Source organism: Parasteatoda tepidariorum, chromosome 1 (genome assembly GCF_043381705.1).
Source record: "Parasteatoda tepidariorum isolate YZ-2023 chromosome 1, CAS_Ptep_4.0, whole genome shotgun sequence".
Classification (NCBI taxonomy): Eukaryota; Metazoa; Arthropoda; class Arachnida; order Araneae; family Theridiidae; genus Parasteatoda; species Parasteatoda tepidariorum.
Genome location: NC_092204.1, coordinates 62,549,791 through 62,574,561, shown reverse-complemented (window position 1 = coordinate 62,574,561; position 24,771 = coordinate 62,549,791). Strand labels below are relative to the sequence as shown.

The 24,771-nt window shown below is 27.9% G+C and overlaps 1 protein-coding gene across 2 annotated transcripts in view; it reads right to left on the bottom strand.

Annotated features, from left to right (window-relative positions):
- Window positions 1-14,781, bottom strand: part of LOC107441852 (Paramyosin) — a 54,842-nt gene extending 40,061 nt beyond the window's left edge. The window contains exons 1-2 of one of the 2 annotated variants that reach the window (XM_043038769.2): window positions 14,396-14,781; window positions 1,381-1,437 (exon numbers count right to left, since the gene is read on the bottom strand). In XM_043038769.2, the coding sequence (XP_042894703.1) occupies window positions 1,381-1,437; window positions 14,396-14,503 (165 nt within the window). In that variant the 5' untranslated portion in view covers window positions 14,504-14,781. The remainder of the gene's footprint in view (window positions 1-1,380; window positions 1,438-14,395) is intronic. The other variant, XM_043038770.2, reaches the window with a different exon arrangement.
- Between the last annotated feature and the right edge of the window lie 9,990 nt (window positions 14,782-24,771).

Genomic DNA, 24,771 nt, shown 5'->3' with positions numbered 1-24,771 from the left:
CATTTCATAAAAATATATAGTCCAGAGCTTTGCCGAAATTTCAGATTTTTTTAAACAGAACGTATTATATCAATATAAGTAAAGGGAAAATATTATAACGTCAAAATCGGAGCAATTCATGAAGACAAGCTTCAAATTCGTATTCAATTCTGAGAATTATAAATTGTGAAATATTTACATTTCTTTTTCAGCCTTTCTTGTCAAAATCATTAATTGTCTGAACTATATATTCAGACAAAAACGATATTTTAAAACTGTGTCAAGGTCATTTATTTAAGTTCCATTATATATTCTATTATAATAATAATTGATACACGCAGTCTAATATTCGAAAAAAAGCTGTTTATTTATTACTTAAACACCTAAAGGGATATCAAAAGTGAAGTCAAAAAGACAAATAAAGTTGCTATCCTCTTTAACTTTAAATTTTTTTTCTTAACAAATTTTAAGAAAAAGAATTTGCTTTGTAGGAAAGTGATTTGAGCTCTTTAAAATTATTTTTTAATCTTTATACATTAATATTATGTTATGAGTCTTTGCAAATATGCATCAACTATATTTCATTAACTAATCGTAAGATTTATATTATTTATTTATGCATTGTAACTCAAATTTAACTCAGAGCATCCACTACTTCCTGGAACATATAAAAAAGCCTTGCACCTTCGAATGGATGGAAAATGAGTGAGCACAGACACCCTTGCTAAAGAAGTCCGAAACTTAGATCAGACCCCAAGCATCACCTCTGAAGACGCAAATGCCAGTAGATAAAAATTTTAAAACATTTTCTGTCTTCTGGCAATACAAAAACAATAATATAAACAATAAAAGAATTTAAAGTAAAAATGAAAAATTAATAGAATTAAAAAAATAACTACTAATAATTTAAGATTTATGCCTTTTTAAAAAGTTGTGGAATTTTACAGTAACTTAAAGTCAATAAATTTAATGTATTCGAAGTATATTAAATAGATACATTAAATTGAATCAATGAAAAATAAAATTAATATTTTTTTCTTCCTTTGTTGCCCACGTATACCTTTTAATAAAAATACAGCTGTCATTCCTGATTTAAAATTAGTGTTATGGAGAATTAGATTATTTTTTGCCATTTCTATTACTGCAAAAAATAAAAATCATTAGATTTTTCGAAATAATTTCTACCGATTATTGTATATTACTTCCAATAGATTTATATGTTCTATTAAAAAAATCATCACACTTTTCTTGAATAAACAACTTGTGAGCAAAGCATTAATGACATAACATGAATGCATTTCCTAAATGCATTTTGTACATTATTGCAAGTTCTTAAATTTAAAGAATTACATTTAACAGCTTTTTTGCAAACTGTAAAGAAAAATATAATTTTGTACGAACCCTTTGTCTAAATTCTCTTTCAGATTCCAAATCTTCTTGAAGAAGTCGAATTTTATCCTGTAAAAAAAAAAAATTTAAATGAGATGAATAAAAGGAAAAAATTATCATTAATATAAATTTGTGCACTTACATTTTTCATAAAACAATGTTCGACCGTAGTGTAAAAAGATTTTTGAAGGGCAAATAGAAACTGTTCAGTGAAATAAATATTTAATTACACAAGACATTTCAAAATGAAATTTTTATTCTACAGTTCAGATAGAAAAAAACTCTGAGTTTTCATATGTTACATAACATTAATTTTACATTTTAAATTGAACTTTTTTACAGTAATTTATTTATATAATCATTAAATTTATGTGATCATTGATCATACAACTTTATCCATATCACTTTTGCAGTACATTGGGAAAATCAGTATTTATTTTTTTGTAAATTTATTTTTTATTCATCTTATTCTGTATAAAAAGTAATCTCATTCTGTATTTATATTTAAGTGGTAAAATAGCTGAAGTATTAAAATTTATTTGTTGATCCTGGCAATGTTTGAAATAAAAATAAGGCTTATTGTTGATTAAATCTGTATGAACAGAAAGTAAATTTCAAAATAAAGTATAGTTTTTTTTAATACTAATTTTAGATTGATTTAGATACTAATTTTAGATAAAATTTAGATGGGTATTTTCTTAGATCTTATATTTGTATTTAGTACGTATGTTTAATTTTTTTTACTAATGTTGCGAACAGTGATTAATATTTGTCCTTTTCGTTGCCTTTGCAAGCCTCGTTGCCTTCGTTGCCTTTGCAATCATTTCGTTGCCTTCCGAAGGGCTAATTATCACTCAAATTGTATTTAATTTTATTATCCCTACAGGGGAAATTATCCCACATAGAAGAAAAAATTCCAATAAAATTATCGTACTGTATGATAATGACATTTCTGGGTGCGAAAAAAAAAACATAAGTAAAACTCAGACTAATAAAAGCAAAATATTCGGTATTTACATTATTCATTTGATATTTTTTTCGGTTCACATGGTAGTGTTTTATCGGAAATTCTGGTTCTCGAATTTTTTTTTTTTAAATGGCGGGCACTTGGAGGTTGTCACATTGGCCCCAGAAGTGCCAGAACTGCTACTCTCTTCTCGTTACCCAGTGGGCACCTGTGGCGAAGCCACGGCTGTGGAGCAGCGTCGCTCACGTCACCCAACCACAAAACCGTTTATAGGGCGGGCCACATTCACACAATCACACACAAAGGAGAACATCCATGCCCTGAGCAGGATTCGAACCCGCGACCAGCGGCTCCGCAGTCAGGAGCGCTAACCACTCGGCCATCAGGTCGGATCTCGAAAAATTACAGTTCTTAATATCACCCATTAAGTAAAGAATACAAAACTAAGAAGTAAATTTAATCGAATAAGTGTTTTTATGTTATGTTCTAAGATATTATAATAAAATTACTAAATTTTACTGCATTTACTAAATTTCATCACATATTAGTATAAAACTATAGTTTATTGTTAATTTTTTCAAAATCATTACCAAAGCGCTTCAGTCAAATTTACCGAGCTCGTTTGGTGTTTCCATAGAACCAGAAACACGTTAAATTTTACTATATTCTGGCAGTTTCTACCGCACTTTTTTTCTCAGAGCTGTCAATCGACTTTTATTCTCAAACTTTATTTTCTTTAATTTTATTTATTTATAAATTTTTTTTAGTACAAGGTTGTGGCCTTTTTCCCGTGACGTTGCATGTTTTAGTGCATAAATTGGTGCATCTTTTCAGTCCTACTTCATCTTTGACTATCCATTTTATACAAGAAACTAATTACTTAAATGAAATGCAGCAAAAATTAAGAGTTACTCAGAGCCGGTGAAAGAGTCAAAAATTTAAAAAAAATTAGTTCTGTCGGACATAGTGGTACTAAATTGTACAGTACAGTGGTATTGAATTTCTTCCTACTCTACCATGGTCTAAAATGACTCCAAATGCTATTTATATTTGTTATTATAAAAATAAGCTTACATTAAAAAAAACGTGAATATTTAACTTCATGCTTACGGCTAGTACAACAACTGTTAGCAAACTAAATACCGTATGCAAAAGGTTAAAAATTATCAAAAAGAAATTTTTTCTTTCAAAATATTATAATAATTTAAAACATCATGTAAAATCACAAATTTTTAGGAAAATACTTGTTCCTTCTTTTTGCGCTTAATCTTTCATTATAATCTATGGCCCAGTTAGTGCTTGATAGTCCAATAGTACTTTAGTTCAGCTCTAAGAAGAAAAGTATGGCCAAAACTACTAAATATGGTAGAATTTACCCCAATTACCCCAATTTATCCCAAGAAACTGTAGCGGTAAGATATACAGTTGAACCTCTATTTAACGAAGTTGCTAAATCCCGATAATAATTTCGTTATATGAAAAATTCGTTAAATAGAAAATCACCTTTTGAAATATTTAAACAACACAAAACAAGTTTTAAATTCATAAACACTAGGCATAATTAAAATAGCAATTGATACACCTTTATCTTGTAAATTGGTATCTACTATTTATTTTATAAATCTTAACCATAAAAGAAAAATATGCATAGAAAGCAAGAATACAGCAAAACATTAACCAGTGTTACACTATCATGCGACATACATTTTAAACTAAAAGAAGCTAAATTTATGTATAGTTGCATTTTTTATAAAAGTAATTTTAAAAATACATTACCACATGAGCACTTAAGTTTAATGCGACTGATAAAATCCGTTAATTTTATCTGAGTTTTTCGTTTGAAATGCAAACAAAAAGGGAAAGCGATTTTACTGCTTTCTCTAAACGTTAAGTGGCTGCGAATATCAATTCAATTTTATTTCACTCATGAAATGTGTTAACAAGTTTGAAATGTTCTGAAATATTTTAAGAAATAGGGAAAATGAATCTAAAAGAGATGTTCGTTGAATAGAAAATTCACTTCGCTATTTGGAAGTTATTTTTACGAAGAAATTTCCAAATTGTTCTTAATTCTTCGGAAAAAAAATCGCAAAATAAGGAAATTCTCAAAAAGGAAGTTCGTTAAATAGAAGTCCGACTGCACTTGATAAAAAAAATCTTTATTTGCTTCTTTCCATCTTAATAATTTTTGAAGCAAATAAAATAAAGTTTTTACATTTACAATCGAAACCTATTCGATTGGTGAAAAATTCTTCTTACAACGGTCAGAAGAGGATTTTAAACTTAAATTGCCAACTGGAACAGAGCTCCATATTAAATTTGCGCACTTGCATACTTGTTCCTTCTTTTTGCGCTTAATCTTTTATTATAATCTATAGCCCAGTTAGTGCTTGATAGTCCAATAGTACTTTAGTTCAGCTCTAAGAAGAAAAGTATGGCCAAAACTACTAAATATGGTAGAATTTACCGTGTTTCTGGCATTAGTGGAGCACCAAAAAATTCGGTAGTTTTTTTTTTTTTTGCCAAAGCGCTTTGATAGTGACTTCGATAAAAATTAACAATAAAACATAGCTTTATTATCATGCTGATGAGGTAACATTTGGTAGTTTTACTTAAGGCGTTGGTAATTTTACCTAAAGATTTAGTAATTTTACTTAAGGCGTTGGTAATTTTACCTAAAGATTTAGTAATTTTACCTGAAGATTTAGTAATTTTACCTGAAGATTTAGTAATTTTACCAAAAGTGTTGTTAATTTTAACAGTACTAGTATAGTTTAAGATAGCACAAAAATGTTCAGTTTAATGACTTATATTTTATTTAGTAAACATTTGTTAAGTTGTTGTTTTTTCATCAGTTAGTTGTTTTTTCTTTCTATGTAAGTTCAGAGCTAACATCTACCAGCTCTTACAACTGTAAAAATTACGTATTTTCAAATATACAAATGACTGTACGAAGCTAAGCTTAAACAGTAATTTAAATGTTACATGTTGCATGTTACATCTATATATATAAAAATCTCTTGTCACAGTTTTNGCCGGGTCAGCTAGTATATAAATATAAATGTTACGCATCAGACTCATCATTTATATTCATGCACAAAAAAGAGCAAAAGCTAAATAATGATTCGCAGATCAATACTGCTCGATATTTCGTTACGGGTTGAACAATTATGTCCCTCAAATTCGCTGTAACTTTAAAACGGTGTCAAATTGAACTATATATGATAGTACTGCGTAAACTTGATGACACTTGACAACTTGAATTAAATTATGGTTTAAATTAACACTCAATTAATGCTGCAGCATTTTTGCTCGGTATTATGACGTAACGTTGAACCTATTTTTCAGAGAGTGAGGTAATTGTGATAAGTAAAAGAAAAACACAAACAACACTTTTTTTTCGCATTATTTGCTTCAAGGAAAAGAGGGTTGCTCATTCTAGAGCAATATTCATTTTTCTTCCAAGTTCCGGTAATAAAGCAAAAATTTTCCTCTTTCTGAGCCGAAATTGGAAACAGGAGGATGAAATACGTCCACGTAGAATGAGCTGAAGAACATGCCTGTATATGTGGGTAACTGTTGTACCCTCTCGTTTACTTTCCAATTTTAAACATCCAATAAGCTTCATGGTTGACGTTGGCAAAATAAATTCTTTCCCTACATTTTTCCTTCTTTCAAAACATTTCTCCATTTTTCTTCATCGGTTTAGAACAAATGTTCCGTGACACAGCTATTTATTTTATTTGGAATGTTATTAAAATCAACTATGAGATGCGCGAAAATTATCAAAAATATTCAAAATCTCTTAAAAAGTTTTGCGAAGTAATGATTTCTCTGAAAAATATAGTTTCTTTAAGTTAAAAAAAGATTCGAAGTAGGGTGGTATGTTTTTTTCTTACGAATGCGGTGTTCTCAGTTTTTATCATTATACTTTCATAACATCATAGGAAAAAATATTCAGTAATGCCATAATAACAAGTGCCATATTCAACAGTGTAATTCCTTTCTTTCCCTTTTCTTTTTTTCAAAACATTTTCCTCTTTTTTATTATTTTGCAGCAAATTGTTGCGTAAACTCAAATACAGAATGTATATCAATTTATTTTTTCTTAGAATGCTCTCAGCGAACAATAATATATACGAAAATTGTCTGAAATATTTAAAAACATTTTAAATATTTTAGGAAGTTTTGCTCGTTTTTAAGGAAAGTTGTTTTAAGAGAGAACAACACATTAAAATTTTCAAAAAATGAGAAAAAAGTTTATCCTGAAAGCTTATGCGATAGTTTAGATTATTGTATCTAAATAGTGAATTGATTTTCGTAAAAAATGTTAAAGTTACAGCATAATATGTCTAGCGCGGCGCGAGATTTAGGATACGCTGTGACATGTTAGATCATGTGAACTTGCGCTCTCAGTTGATTAAGTGGATTTGCTCACTCCTATCAAAGTATTCTAATGAAATATTATTATTTTAACCATTTTACTGAAATAATTTGTTTAAATTATGTAAGAAAAATAATTGATAGTATCTTAAATATAAGCAGTTGAAATTGCAACGTACTTAGCTGTAATAATTTTTAATAATGGTTAAACACGATAATTTTCAGTTATGGAACAATTAAAAGTAAATGTAGGGCAAGCAGTCAAAGAATATGCTCAAAATAAAGATGATCGCTGAATTTCGGCTGCTACTCTAAAAACATATGAGGTGTCACATGAGAGTAGATCAATAAGAAAAAAGCTTGCGATTGCTTAAAATGATAGAGTAGCTTATGGATTTGGTATTGATGCATTATAGTTAGTTGCAATTTTTTTTAGTTATATGGATATCACAAAACTTTAAATGCAATTTACTCAAAACTATATTTCTCTTACTTGCTGTGGCTAGTTTGTACAATTTTCAACCAATTTACTTCAAATTTTGACACAATATTCACAAAAAATATTGTTTTCATTACATCGAACGATTTTTAAAAAAAAATTAAGTTGGCTTGTTTTCAGATGGCCATAAACATATAACTTATTTTATGTCAGTTTTAAAAAAAAAATTCATAACGTCGCCATTTTGTGAAGAAAAAATATTTCTAAAACATCCTATGTGCAACGAAAACTTTATTCATGTAGCGTAAAAAAATCATAAAAGAATTAAATTTGAATGATTTTTGTTCAACTTATAAGTACAGCCAGTTATGGATAATTTAAAAAATAAGTTACAAACATTGCATTGCATAAGCGCTGATTTTTAAAATTTTTGTATTTGTAACATGATAAAATAAAGGTTAAAATATATACAATAAGTCAAATAAACATGCTTTAAGTTAATCAATATTGTTTTCAAAATTCACTAAAAATATCCTTCTTTTTCACAGGCTTCTATTGTGTTGTCCTCCCTTAATGGCTTCTCTGAGAATGTAAACTGTTTAGGCTTGAACCAAGAATACATTACTGAGAAGGGAAGAAATATTCTATTTCTTATTTTGGGGGTGTCCTCAATTTTTCTTATTATGCAAGTTAGCAATCAAAACTGAACAGGAGAAAATACTTAACAGCTTCTAAAAGAAATGTTTCAGACAGATAGTTTTTTTTTCTTCAGAATTATCTATGTCTCTATAAATAGGCAAAATTCGTTTTTGCGCGTAACTGTCGAGAGTAACTGTGAAGCCTCCTTAATTTTGTGTTCGTATTAGTCAATTAGTATTCTTATTACGAGGATTAGGAAAGACCCAAATTAAAGTTTTATTTCCGTTATAACTGTAACTTTCAGCGAAAACACGTTCTTAGTGCATAGATTAAAAACTTAATAATACATAAAATTGACTACGAGATGTGGAATAATGCGAATAAGCGAATTAGTCGATAATTTGAAATGTATAATTTAATAATTTAATCAAATTTTCTAACTAATGAGTTTAGAAAGACCAACAAATCAGCGAATTTTTGAAGGCGAAAATTAGTGAATGAATGAATAAACGAATGAGAATCATGACAAATCAAAGAATAAAAGAATAGAACGTCAACCAATTAAGGATCGAATCAAATACTCAGAAAATCAATGAATAAGTGAATCATTGTGTCAACCAAGGATTAATGATTTAACGAATAGTTGAATAAACGAATAGTTGAATAAGTAGCTAAAAAACAAACAAATAAATCAACATGTCAAAGAATCCATTAATAAATGAATTAAAAATCATTGAATCAACGAATGGGTGAATAAACGAATTAGCAGGTTAACGATTGATGAAGTGAATAGAATCAATGAATCAAGGGGTCAACAAATTATTGAAGCAGAGTAAAGAAAATTCGAAACAGGAAGTCTCAAAATCACCGATTCGTTGTCATGAATTCACTTTTCAGTGATTAATTCATCTACTGGTAAATTGATTATTTTGCTCACTGATTCATTTTTTCATTGATTCTCTGATTAGTTTCATTGAATCTCTGATATATTCACTGATTAGTTCGCTGACCTGTTGGTTCACTCAATTTTTGGTGTATTTATTTTTAGATTTAGTGATTTTTTGCTTCATAGAAAAGGGAGGACATTTAAACGTTATTATCTAGACAAGTAAGCTAGTGCTTACAATATATTTTTATACTGAATCGAATGCAATCAATTGCTAGTCGAAAGGAATAATGATTTAGAAATTATTAAGATTTTATCTAGCATGAAAAGTGCAGTTATTTAATATTTATCTATTTACGCGTCTGATTACCGAGCTACGCCGACTTCTTACGTTTTTTTCTTTTCATAGTATAAATGAAAAAAAAAAAGCTTTTGTGTCGATAGAAAGAGTTTTGTATTTTTGTGACAGTTAGCCTTGATTGTCATATTTTTTAATTTTTTAAATTTTTACTAATTTTTCTTCGTCTCATGTGTTTTATTCCTCTTGGTTTCTCTGCTGCTTAGCGCATTTTTTCCATTTGGATGTAATTCTTATTTTTGTTAATTTTAATATTAATTGTTTGCATTAATATTTTGAATTCTTTTTTCAATAAAAAGTGCAGTTCTGAACTTATTCCTATTCATGTGTTCGGCATAGTTTAATAGACAAGGGACGTATTGTTTATTCTGTTGCGTTTACGCTTTATAGAGTGAGATCGAAGATCGAAACCCAATATATATATATATATATATTCATAAGGATAATTGATCACAAAACTTTAAATACAATTAACTCAAAACTATATTTCTCTTACTTGCTGTGGCTAGTTCGTACAATTTTCAACCGACTTACTTCAAATTTTGAAATAATATTTACAATATATATTGTTAGGAAAAAAAGCAGAAGCATTATCGAAATCTCACAAATCCCTGATGAGTTGGAATTGATTAAGAACATCAAATCAAAACCTGTTTGGAATGCCGGATGAAACAGAGAAGAATTAAAAATTGATTATTAGAACCACCTCCAACTGCAAATCAAACAAGTTTTATTATTTTTACGCTTACCTTCCTCAAATGCGATTTATCAAATTTCGATTGCTTATTACCTTTTTCTCCTCGCCTAAATATTAATTTGCGACACTCAATGGATGTAATTTTATCAGTACATTATTTTTGTCAAGAAAAATTATTTAATGTATAAAATGCTTGAAAATATATATTAAGAGAGGTGAATCCCAAACACTCTGTGTCTGAAATTTGAAAAACATCAAAATCAGTAAATTTTCGAGATCTGTGGCACAAATAAATGATACTTTATAAAAGAATGATGATTATGACCAACCAATCAACCAATTCATATACATATTAATGCTTATTTACTCTGAATAATTCTATTTTGTTTTCCTTCTTTTGAATTACAAAAAAAATCAGAAATTCAAAGTTTATGCCAAAAATAAAGTTTGAACATTTGAAACTTTTTTTTAATGTTTTGTGATGCTTTTAATAGCTTATAACTTCTTGCTTATCTGTGTTTATGTTCGTTAATTTATCAGATGAGAATAATACCGTAAGAATGACAAATATAATCCTAATTCAGTTTTTTTTTTTTTTTAAGTCATTTACCTTGATCATTTTCCTTATAAATTACAGAAATATGGTTTTTTCCCTCTAATTTTTCCTACATTTTAGTTTTGTATCTCTTAATTTAAGTCAGAAAATGGTCGAAATTTAAATCGATGATAAATTTTATTTGTTGACAAATGTTAGCTATCAGGAAACTGTTGTAATTTGTATTGTCAATAAGTAAAGAACTTCAATGAAAATGTCGTTATTCTGGATAATCGAAAAGCAAAGTAAATAATCCCAAGAAACTGTAGCGGTAAGATATACAGTTGAACCTCTATTTAACGAAGTTGCTAAATCCCGATAATAAGTTCGTTATATGGAAAATTCATTAAATGGAAAATCACCTTTTGAAATATTTAAACAACGCAAAACAAGTTTTAAATTCATAAACACTAGGCATAATTAAAATAGCAATTGATACACCTTTATCTTGTAAATTGGTATATACTATTTATTTTATAAATCTTAATCATAGAAGAAATATCCATGGAAAACAAGAATAGAGCAAAACATTATCCAGTGTTACACTATCATGCGACATACATTTTCAACTAAAAGAAGCTAAATTTATGTATAGTTGCATTTTTTATCAAAGTAATTTTAAACATACATTACCACATGCGTTCTTAAGCTTAATTGCTACTGATAAAATCAGTTAATTTTGTCCGAGTTTTTCGTTTGAAATGCAAACAAAAAGGGAAAGGGATTTTACTGCTTTCTCTAAAAGTTAAGTAGCTGCGAAGATCAATTCAAGCTCATTTTCCCCTTGAAATGTGTTAACAAGTTTGAAATGTTCTTAAATATTTTAAGAAATAGGGAAAGTGAATCTAAAAGAAAAGTTAGTTAGATAGAAATCCGACTGTACTTGATAATGTAAAATTTTTATTTGCTTCTTTCCATCTTTATAATTTTTGAAGCAAATAAAGTTTTTCTAATTACAGTCGAAAAGTATTCGATTGGTGAAAAATTCTTCTTACAACATTCAGAAGAGGATTTAAACTTAAATTGCCAACAGAAACAAAGCTCCATATGAAATTTGGGCACTTAAGTTCGTAGGAAAGTGATCTAAATTTTAATTGTCTGTTTNAGTTGCTAAATCCCGATAATAAGTTCGTTATATGGAAAATTCGTTAAATAGAAAATCACCTTTTGAAATACTTAAACAACGCAAAACAAGTTTTAAATTCATAAACACTAGGCATAATTAAAATAGCAATGGATGCACCTTTATCTTGTAAATTGGTATCTACTATTTATTTCATAAATCTTAACCATAAAAGAAAAATATGCATAGAAAGCAAGAATACAGCAAAACATTAACCAGTGTTACACTATCATGCGACATACATTTTAAACTAAAAGAAGCTAAATTTATGTATAGTTGCATTTTTTATAAAAGTAATTTTAAAAATACATTACCACATGAGTACTTAAGTTTAATGCCACTGATAAAATCCGTTAATTTTATCTGAGTTTTTCGTTTGAAATGCAAACAAAAAGGGAAAGCGATTTTACTGCTTTCTCTAAAAGTTAAGTGGCTGCGAATATCAATTCAAGCTCATTTCCCTCATGAAATGTGTTAACAAGTTTGAAATGTTCTTAAATATTTTAAGAAATAGGGAAAGTGAATCTAAAAGAAAAGTTAGTTAAATAGAAATCCGACTGTACTTGATAATGTAAAATTTTTATTTGCTTCTTTCCATCTTTATAATTTTTGAAGCAAATAAAGTTTTTCTAATTACAGTCGAAAAGTATTCGATTGGTGAAAAATTCTTCTTACAACATTCAGAAGAGGATTTAAACTTAAATTGCCAACAGAAACAAAGCTCCATATGAAATTTGGGCACTTAAGTTCGTAGGAAAGTGATCTAAATTTTAATTGTCTGTTTCGCACAGACAGGGAAGCGAGTAATAAAACCTGATAGTAAAAAAATACTAAATCAAAAGTGACCACTTTAAACTTATTTTTGTTTAATTGGGTGAACTAAAAATGCCATGCGAAGAATATTCTTATCTGTAATAATTGAGACGTTGTTTTTGTATACATTTTTTATGTATATCAAAATATTTAAGTATTGACAAAAGTTAATCGATTCGAGGCACTTCATCGAGAAATCGCAGATCATTAAAGTTTGAATGACTACTTCTTATTTGATAAATTAAAATTAGTATATCAATAACGTATATTATTAACGTTAGTATATACTCTTGCGGGCCAACCATAGTACCATAAGCCAACCATACTAACGTTAGTTAGTATATTTTCAGCGTTTTTTAAATGGATATATTATTAATGGTATATTATTAACGTTAGTATATTTTTAACGTTTTTTAAATGGATTAAAAATTGAAAATTTTGATATTTGCCAAACCTGAAAAACTTTCTTGTTTGCTTATATATAAATTTTTTTCGTACATTTGGTTGAAAGAACTAAAATATTTCTAAAATGACAAAAATGTGACATGACGACATTTTAATTTTCACAAACTTGTACGAGTACGCAAAATAGGAAAAAATTTAAACTTGATTCCTTTTTGCGCAAGAACAATATTTACATCAAGAATGATTGAAATGTTATATAAATTCAAATTATGCTAATTTATAGTGACATTATTATAAAATAATTAAATTATAACTTTAGGAAACTTGTGGTGTAGCCATAAACTAATAATTTTGTTTTCAATAATGGGTAAAAAATTAGTATAATAGTTAAATTATTATTTTTTTATTTGAATAATAACAGCAGTAATATTAGATTCGCAGAAATGTATGAAACCGCCTGAAGCGAGATTAACGAAAATGCGTCATACATAACTAAATCTTGTCAAACCCTCTGTTTTACTACCTCATAGTTTTGCTAAAGAAGAAATAAAACAAAAAATAAAGATACAATTAATAACTATTTCTGGAGGTATAGGAATTAAAATGTTGATTTTTTTAAAAATATGACTATCGATATATTGACTCACACAACAATATGATGCTTTCTAATAGCTCTTATTAAAAATAATAAATAAAAGTAAAAAAAATTATGATTATTGGGTTTAATTTGGTTACACTAGACGTCACACTAGAAAATTCTAATGAGCTGCTAAAAAATATAAATTATACCATACATATATTGTTTTTTGGTTCACTTCGTAGAATGAAACTTGGGCTCAGCAGAAATAATTCAAAATTATTTTTTCAAAATCATAATAATAATTTTATAAGAGTAAGAGAATGCAAAATGTTAGACAGACATAATCAAAAATTAATATACTTGAAAATTATAAAAATGCATGCTTAAATTTTTAACAAAACTCAACTTAACTGAAACTCAACTTAAACTGAATAATGAAAGAAAACTGATTAAAATGGTAAGATTTTAACTTAAATGTAAAATAAAACAAGTTAAGTGATTTTAGTATAAAAATTTAATTCATATCAATTTCGAATTCAGTCATAATGGCATTAAATAACTGATTGAATAAAATAGAATACTTAAATGTAGATGTAATACTATATATATGAATAGATAGATAGATATAAAACTTTTTTTAAAAAGAAATTTGGTTATTCCTCGTTCCGCACTTTGCTTTATATATATATTTTTTATAAAACAAAGTCATTACAAAAAATCCTTTTAGAAGCCTTTATTTTTAGTATCTTCCAAATATGCGCAATAATGAAACCACTTCTGTTTATGTTATAAGTACTGTTTGACTTAACATTAACTATTTCGAAGTACAGAAAAAAAGTAGCGATTTCGAAATTTGACAGTATTATATACAATAATATATTTGGCAGTACTATGTACTATATAAGTACCAAAACAAACTACTTTTAGTACTGATTCTGAAAAGTCTAGACACTTATTTTTATTTCCAAGGGCGAGCTTGCCTCTCAACTTTTATACAAAATTTAGACAAAGGAAGACTTTATGTTAAAAAAATTTTTTAATCAAACCTCAAAGGTTCTTCTATTGAATTGAAATCTAAGTATCCATATATTTTTATCCACACCATGTATTCGACAAAATAACACCAAATATGGGAATCTTACCTCCAATCTGGTGAGGGCTCCGATATCGGTTCCATATTCGATGCTGAGGTCCCCCCGACCTCCAGCAGTGGACGAATACACGTATTTCGAAGTCTTAATGGAAGACATCGGTGGATGTGTGTTGGTCAAGTCGAGAAGAAGAAAACTGTAATCAGCGCGGGGTTTTGTAATCGCACAGGCTCTTGACAAGAGGACGTGTGATGCAGGAGGACAACGAATGTGAGGAGCAAGATTCCGAGTCGGAGTTTAGTGAAAAGGACGGAAGATGGAGTGAAACTCCCCCACACCTCTGTTTGGGCTTAAATCCCAAATTGTTGAGTCCCCACTCTCATGTTTCTGTTTTCAGAAGACGCTCCGTCATACACACCTTTTATGGGGAGAGTGAAGGCGTGGGTGCGTCTCTCTCGCTCTTTTATATGACTCCGAAGAAATTATTTCTCTTCATTGGAATTGGTCAGTTGTTAATTGGGAATGTTTAGGACAGCGGTTCCCAAATGGTGTTCCGTGGAATACTAGGGTTCCGTGAGTTAGGACTTTTTTTTTTTTAACAGTAGTGATTTTTTGAAACCTGTAATAGTTTTGTTTTCCAATAAATAATCCAATATTTATTTAACATTAAAGTTATTTTATGAAATTATTTACGTAAAGTCGCAATAGGAAATTTTAAAAAATATACTTTTTCTAATAATTCCATTGAATAAACGATATGTATTTACAAATTATTGCATCAGAATTTCTAGGCGAACTTTGAAATTCAAAATAAAATAACAAAATTCAAGAATGGAGAATTATTTTTTTCTGATGACCTTCCTCCCAGTTTAGAACAGTTCTTTTCAAAAAATTATAATTTAGCTTATTTTATTCAATTTTAACTTAAACGGGAAAAACTACTAAACTTAACTTATACAGCAAAAACATATCCTCTGTAGACTTACGAATTTAACTGCCTAGCATAAAACATAATTTTGAGACTTATTCACGAAACAATGAAACACTTCATTCACGTTAGTGTTTCTGAATTTGAGTTAATTTGAAGTTAATTTTTCGTTTGCATAATTACACCTGCAAATGAAAGTGTTCTAAAAGTCAGGGTTATACCAAAATAAGTTCGATCATTCAGGGTTTCGTTGTCGAGAAATGTTGGGCAATACTGATTTAGGATGTAAGGGAACGGTAGGATAATCGAGTTGGTTATCCTTTTAAGTTGTAAAATGAAATCCGGTTTGATTTTAAAGTCGACTTAAGGTTGTTTTTGTATCTTTGAAGTATAGAAAAGCTTTGTATTCGAACTTTCTTAAAAAAAAAAAGGGTTTGAATTTGTTTCCAATTTTTTAAATTAGGATAATCAAATAGAATAGTTGATTATCATGTAATCAAAAATAAATTATCATGTAATGTTACTTAAAATAAGCATCACTTTTTAGCCCTTTTAGGGAGACAGTGAACCTTTAAAATGAATTTTTCAAAATTTTGAGGATATAAGCCTAATTTTATTTATCAATAAATTAATTTATATATTTTTCATTAATTAATTGGTAATTACTATTACTTTTTTAAAATTTAACTTCTTAATAATTTCTTCAGCAAGGTTTAGTTTGGTTTAATTACGTGCAAATCAACAATTGTACTAATATCTCTGTAAATTTTTAATACCTAATTTTTTTTTTTTTTTTTTTTTACCAGTGTTGAACAGTAGACCCGATTCTAAGTTTACTCTAATCAATGTTCAACTCCATAGATTTGTAATTATGATCCCGATTCAGAAAACAAGAGAACTCCTGGACAAAGTAGTCATCATCGAGGACTGTTTGATGGAACTAACTAGCATTTACGTTACATTGAGAGGAAAACCACAGAAATCACCCACGGTTAGTTCGACGCCAAGGGAATTCTTACCCATCATCCGTCTACCGCTGAAGATATTGTTACTTCAGCACTGTAATCGATGTGAGTCGGGAGAAGAATTCGTGTCGACCAGCCACATTTAGGATTCGAACCTGGGCTACCTCATTGGGAGGCGAACGCTCTATCCTTTGAAACACTGTAGCTCTTTAACATTTGATTTAAAGCAGTCATAGAATATTAGTTTTTGATGCCAATTCTTTCAAGTAGTGTAATTTTAAATGAAAAGAAAGTTTTCATAAACAGTCTATATTATAAATTTATCATACCAGTTGTTTAAAGAACATCATGCACTTATCTCAATTACTACTCAACTGAAATGATGGAAAATTTAGAAAAATTTAAATACAATAAAAATTATAATAATAATTATAACTATAGTAATGATTATAATAATAGTTGTAACTATAATAATGAGTACAATAATAATTATAATAATTCTAACAATGAAAATAATTCTAACAATAATAATCGAAGTTGAAAAGAAGGGAAAAACGCTCTTGAAATTCAGATATGAAGTTTCTAATTATGGCAAGTTTACTAATTATTATCATTTAGTTAAAATTCATTAAAACGAAAACGTAAAATTTTAGTTTTCAAAATTAACTGATACTTTAAAGCAAAAAATCGAAATAATAAAAAATCTCTTAAAAATGCTTTAACTTTAAAATTGAGATTCATTTTCAAATTAATGATTTAATGATTAAATTAACATTTCCTGACTATAATGGTAAAACTAATTAATTTTAAAATATGTGTTTTAAGGAAAGTATGTTTTATTAAATTACTGTTTTGTCTTGTTTTCAGAGTTGTATAGTCTAGGTATAGTCCAAAAAATCGTGTTTACATAACACGATATACATAACGATATGACATGATTCACATAATTATGTTATAACGATAATCATATGGTGTATGCATATTATAATGAAAGCTAATCGTATATGCATTACACTAAATCAAAGAATATTGAGCTTTGCAGATTAGGTGATATACAAATAAATATATTTGATGTTTGTTTTATGCTTTGATGCATGAAAGCGGAACAATAGCCTGCAGTGGTTTGTAGATGACTAGGTCTATCTCTCAGCTCCCTGAAAAAAAAGTGTAATCTCAGGAAAAGTTAAAAAAAAAAAAAAGAGGGAAACAAATTAAATTTTAAATAGAACAGTAGAAAGATATCTCTATCTTAAGCTAGTTTTTATTTAATTTTTTTTAAATTTTTGTTTTACTATGGTAAAACATTTATTGATTCAAACAAAGTATTAAGTTTTTCAAAAGTGTTGAAATTTTTTGAATTTTACTGACCAAAAACTTCACTATTATATTCGTTTGAAAATCATAGTTTGTTGTTCGTTAAATATTTTTTTTGAGTTATGCGTAATCTATTAATAAAATTAATTTCGTAATGGATTTGAAGTTTCAGTGTTATTAGTGGTCAAATGGATGCCCCCTTAATCTGGATGTCTGGCTCTGTTATCCCCTTTCTGCATTCTACTGAGGAGGAAAGAGTGTGAAACAAAATAACAGTATACGCATTAAAGCTTTGCATTTTAAAAAGAATGAAACATATGAAGAAATATAGAGCAATTTTGAATGAACAATGGCATCTAAAAATAGCAGCTGTACACGGTCCCTTATGGTAAGCGACTGTAAACGTAATCAAATTACAAGTTGTCATTGCAAACCTTGTCATTATGGGCACATAGTTGTCGGATGAACGGGCATTGACTCCTTCTAATTGACGACTACAATTTAAAAGTTGTTCAATGAAACGCTTTTTTAACCCTTCTTTTGTAGTAAACAAGTGTGGGGAAAAAAAGATTTTCAGATTCTTATCAGTAAATTGATTCACACAACACCAGATCGGCAAAAAAAGGCATTTTATTGATTATTTCAACGTAATAAATATCTCTAAAAATTCAAAATTTTTTTTCTTTTCATTATTTAATACAAATTTTGTTAAGTAATTTTAGTGTATATATCAATTAATATTGGTGTTAGATCAATCGAAAAGTTTTGTTCTATTTTCTCCATCTGGTTCATGGAACAAGTACGAGTTGTTAAATATTTCTTTTATTGAGTTAAATAATCGTTATTCTATACGTTTTCTTATTCAACTTTTTTTGTTTCATAAAATTATGGTTATTTTACAAAAATGATGTTATTTAATCTATCAAATGTTATTTTAATAAAATAATATTATTTCATTAGAATATATATATATATATATATATATCATTAAATTTTTTTACTGTAACTTTATTAGTAATACATCAGTCAATGTCCTTTATTACGGTGATTGCAATGTATAAGGGAATATTTTAGGTTATACCTCCCCTTGACTGTTTACCTTCTTCTAGTAAATATAATATGGTCTACTACGGGGAAGCTACCCAATGATCTTATCTTCTTTTCTGTCAGAGTTTGTTTGCAATATAATTTGTTTATATTACATTGAGTACGGAATAGTTTTTACCTTTGGTCCAATAATCGCTTTTAAATCGCACGATATTAAACTATGAATACCGCAAGCCAACCAGCTTCTTTCTAGTTCTATCTTGTTATAGTTTCCTATGTTTCAGGTTATACTTAGTACTCGTGTTTATTTTNTATATATATATAAGGAAGGAAGCAGAGAAATCCTTAATAAGTAAGAGAGTTATTTAGTAACTTGCATATTAATAATAATTATTTATAAGAGTTATCTATATAGAATTTTACAGAATTAAAACGGGCCTTCTATTTTAACATTTTAAATTAAATTGCTCTGCTTTGTAGCGCGTAATATGTATTTTAGGGACATAATTATTTTTTGAGAATGTCATTTCATAAAAATGGCACCATACATTATGGATTTCAACTTTAGTTTTTTCCTCTGATTTATGTAATTATTCGTGGCTATAGTTTTTATGTGTTACACGGCACACTTTAAAAAATAATTTCACAAATTTCTATCGCAAAACTTAAATTTTCAAGACATGTTGGTTTCAAACATTATTTCTACTGGCATCAATCTTTAAAATAATGCCGTAAGCGCCAAAACAGATAATAAAATTTTTTGAGCAAATTTGTGAATAAAGGAGAAAAACCTGAAAATGACATTTTCTTCTATGTTTGGACAATCCTTTATTCTGCTTTTAAAAAAATAATTATTAATTTTGAACCAAAAATTTAATTTCTGTTGCATAATATATGCTAGCAGTCATAAAAATATATTTCATAAAAGAGAATAAACTTACTTTCACATAATTTTTAATATTGAAAACTTGTATCACGAAATGTTTGTGTAAAAATATGTCTTCGCTTGTCGCTCGGTAATATGATGTTATAGAGGAAATCATAGCTAAATTTTTAATGTTATAAAGGGTACTTTAAATATGAGTTTTAAAAATTTTTAATACGAAACCTATATTCTTGAGATTTAAATTTTTTTTTTACTATGCACTGTACAATCTGAGTGTAACTATTCAAATAAAATGCCGTTTTATAGATGAACTCATAGCTTCATCTTTAATGTTACAATGAGCACTTTAGAAAATTAATTTCTCAAATCTGAAACGCCAAATCTACATTCTTGGGGTAGGAATATACTTTAAAAGCATCACTTTTTTAAATGCCATATACCTTGCGATTAATGGGTAACAATTTTCCCAAATAGCAATGAAATGACAAGTTTTATGCAGGAAATCACTGCTACATTTTTACAATTATTTTTATTATCACACTTGAAAAATTATTTTCCTAATCATAAAATCTATTTTTTGGACAAATTTTCTACGCCCATCGTTCTTTAAAATAATATCATACAATTTTCAATGGAGCAATAAAATATCAAGTTTTATTGATGTAATCGTAGCTGCATTTTTAAGTATCGCCTTTATACTGACCATGCACTTTGCAATTGGGATATTTACAATAAAGGAATAAAATTTCAAGAGCAATTAAAGGAATCTAGGCTAAATTTTGAATGTCTATTTCTAAGTCATTTCTAAGTAAAATTCAAAATGTTGTATATTGAAATGAAAAAATAGGAAGACATGGATTATAACTTATGCTTATTACATGGATGAGTAATATATTATCATATTTCATACCTACGTTAGATCTTTTTAGATAAACGTTTAATCTATTTTCTTTTCTTGTTTATGTATGAATAAAAAGTGCATAAATAAAAGATAAGAAAGATAACAAATGACACATTTAGAGAAATGGATCTACAAAAGAAGGGAAAAAAAGACAAAAATAAGAAAACAATATTGAACGAATTTTTTTACTTAAATGAAAGCTTTTTGTTAAGTAATCCCGCAATTTCAAAATAATTTAATTTCAGTTCACAATTTAGAAGTGATGATGCACTACACGATGCAGTAAATACACGATGCGTGATGTAGTATGATACACGACAAAAGCTGAAAGACAGCAGAAGTTCAAGGTTCAAAGAACAGCTAGTCTGTTTGTTTCCATTGTATACTTATTTCACTTCCGTGACAAAAGAGTGAAGAGCTTGCCAAGAATCTGCATTAAGAAGACAGAATGGAACAGAAGACCTAACAGATAATGTGTAAAGTAAAACACTTAATTCCGGCCATCTGTTTCAAACTATGATGGCTGACAAATTTAGCTGGAAAATTATGTAATTTTTAATACAAAACAAAACCACTAAAAAATTTCATTTTTTAAAAAAATGCAATCACTTTTTTAATAATTTCTCATTTGTAAAAAAAAAATATTTTTTTAAGAGTGCAATCTGAATTACAAAGAAATGACAAATGCATGCAAATAAATGAAAATGCTCTTATTTTACATTGACGCATATTGGAATGAATGCTTATTATTCGTAAATATTTCTCTGAATACCTTTTGAGACAAAATTTTGAAATATTTACTTCAGCGAGCAAAGGTTTTGGGTCAACCTGTGCGTTTTTTTTAACATATATGTTGCACTAGATTTTAAAAGTTTTAATCTTCTTAATATATAATCGTAGATGTAAACTTTTTCGGATAAAATTTGAATCTTTGCCTTAATCTCCGTTGAATATTTCTTTCTTATTTTTATATTTCGGGTCATGTAAGAACAAATTCTATAAAAACAAGTGCCAATATTAAACTAATAGTATACACATAAAATTACAATTTATGTGTGTTCTGAAATTAAATAGGCAAGACCTATGAAAAGACCTATGCTGATTAGTAATTTTAACAGATTAGTAATATTTAACATTGTATTTCAACTAAATATTATTATAACAAAGAAATTCATTCAATACTTACTTTGATGTACAAAAACCGCAATACATGAAAAGCACTATTCATTTAATACCGGACTGATATGAAAATTGTATTTGATTTAAAGTAACTTTCAAAGCACTGACTTTGCTTTTTTGTTGATAAACATACGAAGCAAGTTTAGAAATGGAATTAAGCCATAATTTTACTTTATTTACAATCAACCATCTATAATATTGAGTTTGATTAAAAACTTTTTCACACTAGTATAGTTTAGTATTTTTTAATTTTTGATTTATCTAGGTATTGTGCATTAAAACTTTAAAATGTAAAAGGGTGAAAACTAAGTAGAATTTGCTAAAAAAATTTCCTTTGATTTCAAGTCATCTTTTTTTTAAAATAATTATTATTGCTCCAATGTGTTTGTAAATAATGCATTACATGAATAGACTGTGAATTAGTTGTAATATAGATTTTTAAATGATTTATTGCTAATATCTCAACCTAATTGCAACGCCGGTGTAAATTAAGTTTAACTTTTATAAAGATTTGGTTATAAAAATAAAATAATATTTCAGTTAGCTAGTGTATAGTCATATTTCATAGACATATATGCAAAAATATACATATATGCATACTTTTAAGTGGACAGGCGAATATTCAATGGGGCAAACAGATTTTAAGATATTGCATTTAAAAATAAAGGAAACAATGAGAATTTGAGAAATAAAACTGAAAAGGCAGGATGTGATAGGTCAGCTTATGAGTAAATTCCTTTCTCTCAATTATCATAATATCTTCTCTAATTATGATGGGAAAAAATTGAAATGGTTTCGGAGAGAGGAAAAGAAAATTTTTTACGTTTGATCATTTAGAAATAATTGGCCCAAAAAAGGGTTTTTTGATATTTTAAATGGAAGCTTTCTGAAAACCGTGTTTTTCCTATTTCGCAAACTCCTTTAACTTTATCCGATTTTTGCTTATTAATATAACAGCATGGATTTAATGTCATCAGTTATATGTAAAACTTTGTTTTTCTTCTTGTTTTTTTATAACGAGTATAGCTTATGTTTAATTAATTGTCCAATTTTGTCTTTTGAGGCATGTTTTGCCCGACATGCTGTCAATACGATGATAAATATGTCACATTCAATGAAAATACAAACTGACTAATATTTGAAGCAAATAAGATACAAATTAGTGAAGTTGTTTTCATATATCTCAAAAAAAATCTACATTATCAAACATTTTGTTTCACATAATTAATTTTTTTTATCTAGTTTAAATATAGTTCAAAAGATTAAATATTATGTAAAAATTATCTGTGCGTGTATTTATTTACTATACGATTCCTCATTTCATAAATAAAACAGGTCTTTAATAAAGAATAACCAGGTTTTTCGCTTACACTGTTTTACAGATGAACACTTTTCTGAAATTTGGTTGATGTAGATAGTAGAGAAATACGCATATCTTCTCCTCTCTATCTCTCACATTATTGAACGTTTGTCTCTATACATACGTTTCTGACAACGTTTGAAATTCGGTAACGTATAGAATATCTTGGCTTTTTATAGAATATCAAAAACTGAATTTCAAGGTAAATACGATTAAATATAACACAAATTGCCTTAATTTCATAAAATGCCACACTGTCAAAGTATAAACTATACCTAGCATTTAGTGAAATGCATAGGTATTTTAATGAATGCCTATATTTTATGCATTGTCATTAATAAAAATAATATGCCTCCTTAAGGGCAGCTTTTTGGTATTTTCATCAAATCAATTTTTTTAATTTATTTTTTAAATATTTTTTCAATTAAAGATCTAATATAATAGACCTATCGACTTTCATACTTTGCCAATTACCAAGCATTATATAGAATGCCAAGTAGATATCATGTGGTAAATTATATAATAATTCTCGAATTTCATAATTTAACTAAAAGTGCTAGGCATTTTACATATTTTCTCCGGAAATCGCTACTGTACGTTTAGATTGTTCAGCAATATTTTTCATTGTTAATTTGTTGTTCAAATTGTTAGCACAATATTTGAAAAACGTGTTTTTATTGCTTCAGCGTGAGCTAATTTCCAATCAACCTTATTAAAACATATTTAGCTCTATTATTCTATATGAAAAAAAAACTGGAAATATAGAAAAAAACATAAAATAAATAATTATATTACTTTATATCCGGATCAAATTGTGGTATAAAATATCTACACTTTGGTTCTCCCATATTTTAAATCCATTTTACCTTAATATCCATTTGTACCGTAAAACATTATACCATAAATAATATACCGTACCGAAAATCCATAAATTTTACAGTAGTATTTATTCAGTTAGAGTGATTCAGATATTAAACGGTAACTATTACGTAAAAATGACGGTATATGAGATTTTTGGTTTCGAGACATGTTCTGGTAGAAATGAATTTTACGGCAAAAAGTACCGGAACCCTGAGTGCCGATACTTTTCACCGTAATTTGATTCGGATATTTTAAATGTCCATACTAGCTCATATCTATTAGAAAATATGAATTTAATAGATATGAAAATAGGAAAAATTTGACTCACAATGTTGTAAAAAGCTATTAAAGCTTTAAAAATACAAAATAGATGTTTAAGTTATTATTTATAAAGGAATAATTTTATTTAAAGACATTAATTCAGAATGTCATTAAAAAATGTCCTTTAATTTTAACAATCATGAATAAAATACATTCTGTTTTTTATAGCATCTTATGATTCTTTGTTGGGTAAGAATTTATACAACTACATGGCATACTTTTTCGAAAAAAGCCCATTATTTCAGTGGTAAAAAATGTAACTTTTCTGAGCTGGAACGCTTCACTCGGAGTTATTTTAAAGCTGATGTATTTGTTTGCTTATGAGTCATACCCGAAAGAGGGGTATGTTTCCAAAAATCAAGTCTCTTACATCTTCCTATGCCGGCATATGATGACACCTTTTGCGACACGGAACACAGACTTTCCCAACTGTACCGTTCGGTCACCAATGGCAAAAAAGAGCAGCTAACTGATTACTCACTTTAACTAAAATATACGTCATGATTATCATCTTTAAATAGAACTAATGTCACCTGCAATTACATATTAAATACTACCAAATGGTTGTGTTTCTATCGTAATCAGCGTGTCAATGTTGCGTTTCAGATGCCTATGCTTTTTTTCCGTATCTATAGAATCCGTATCTAAGTAACTATAAAACCAAA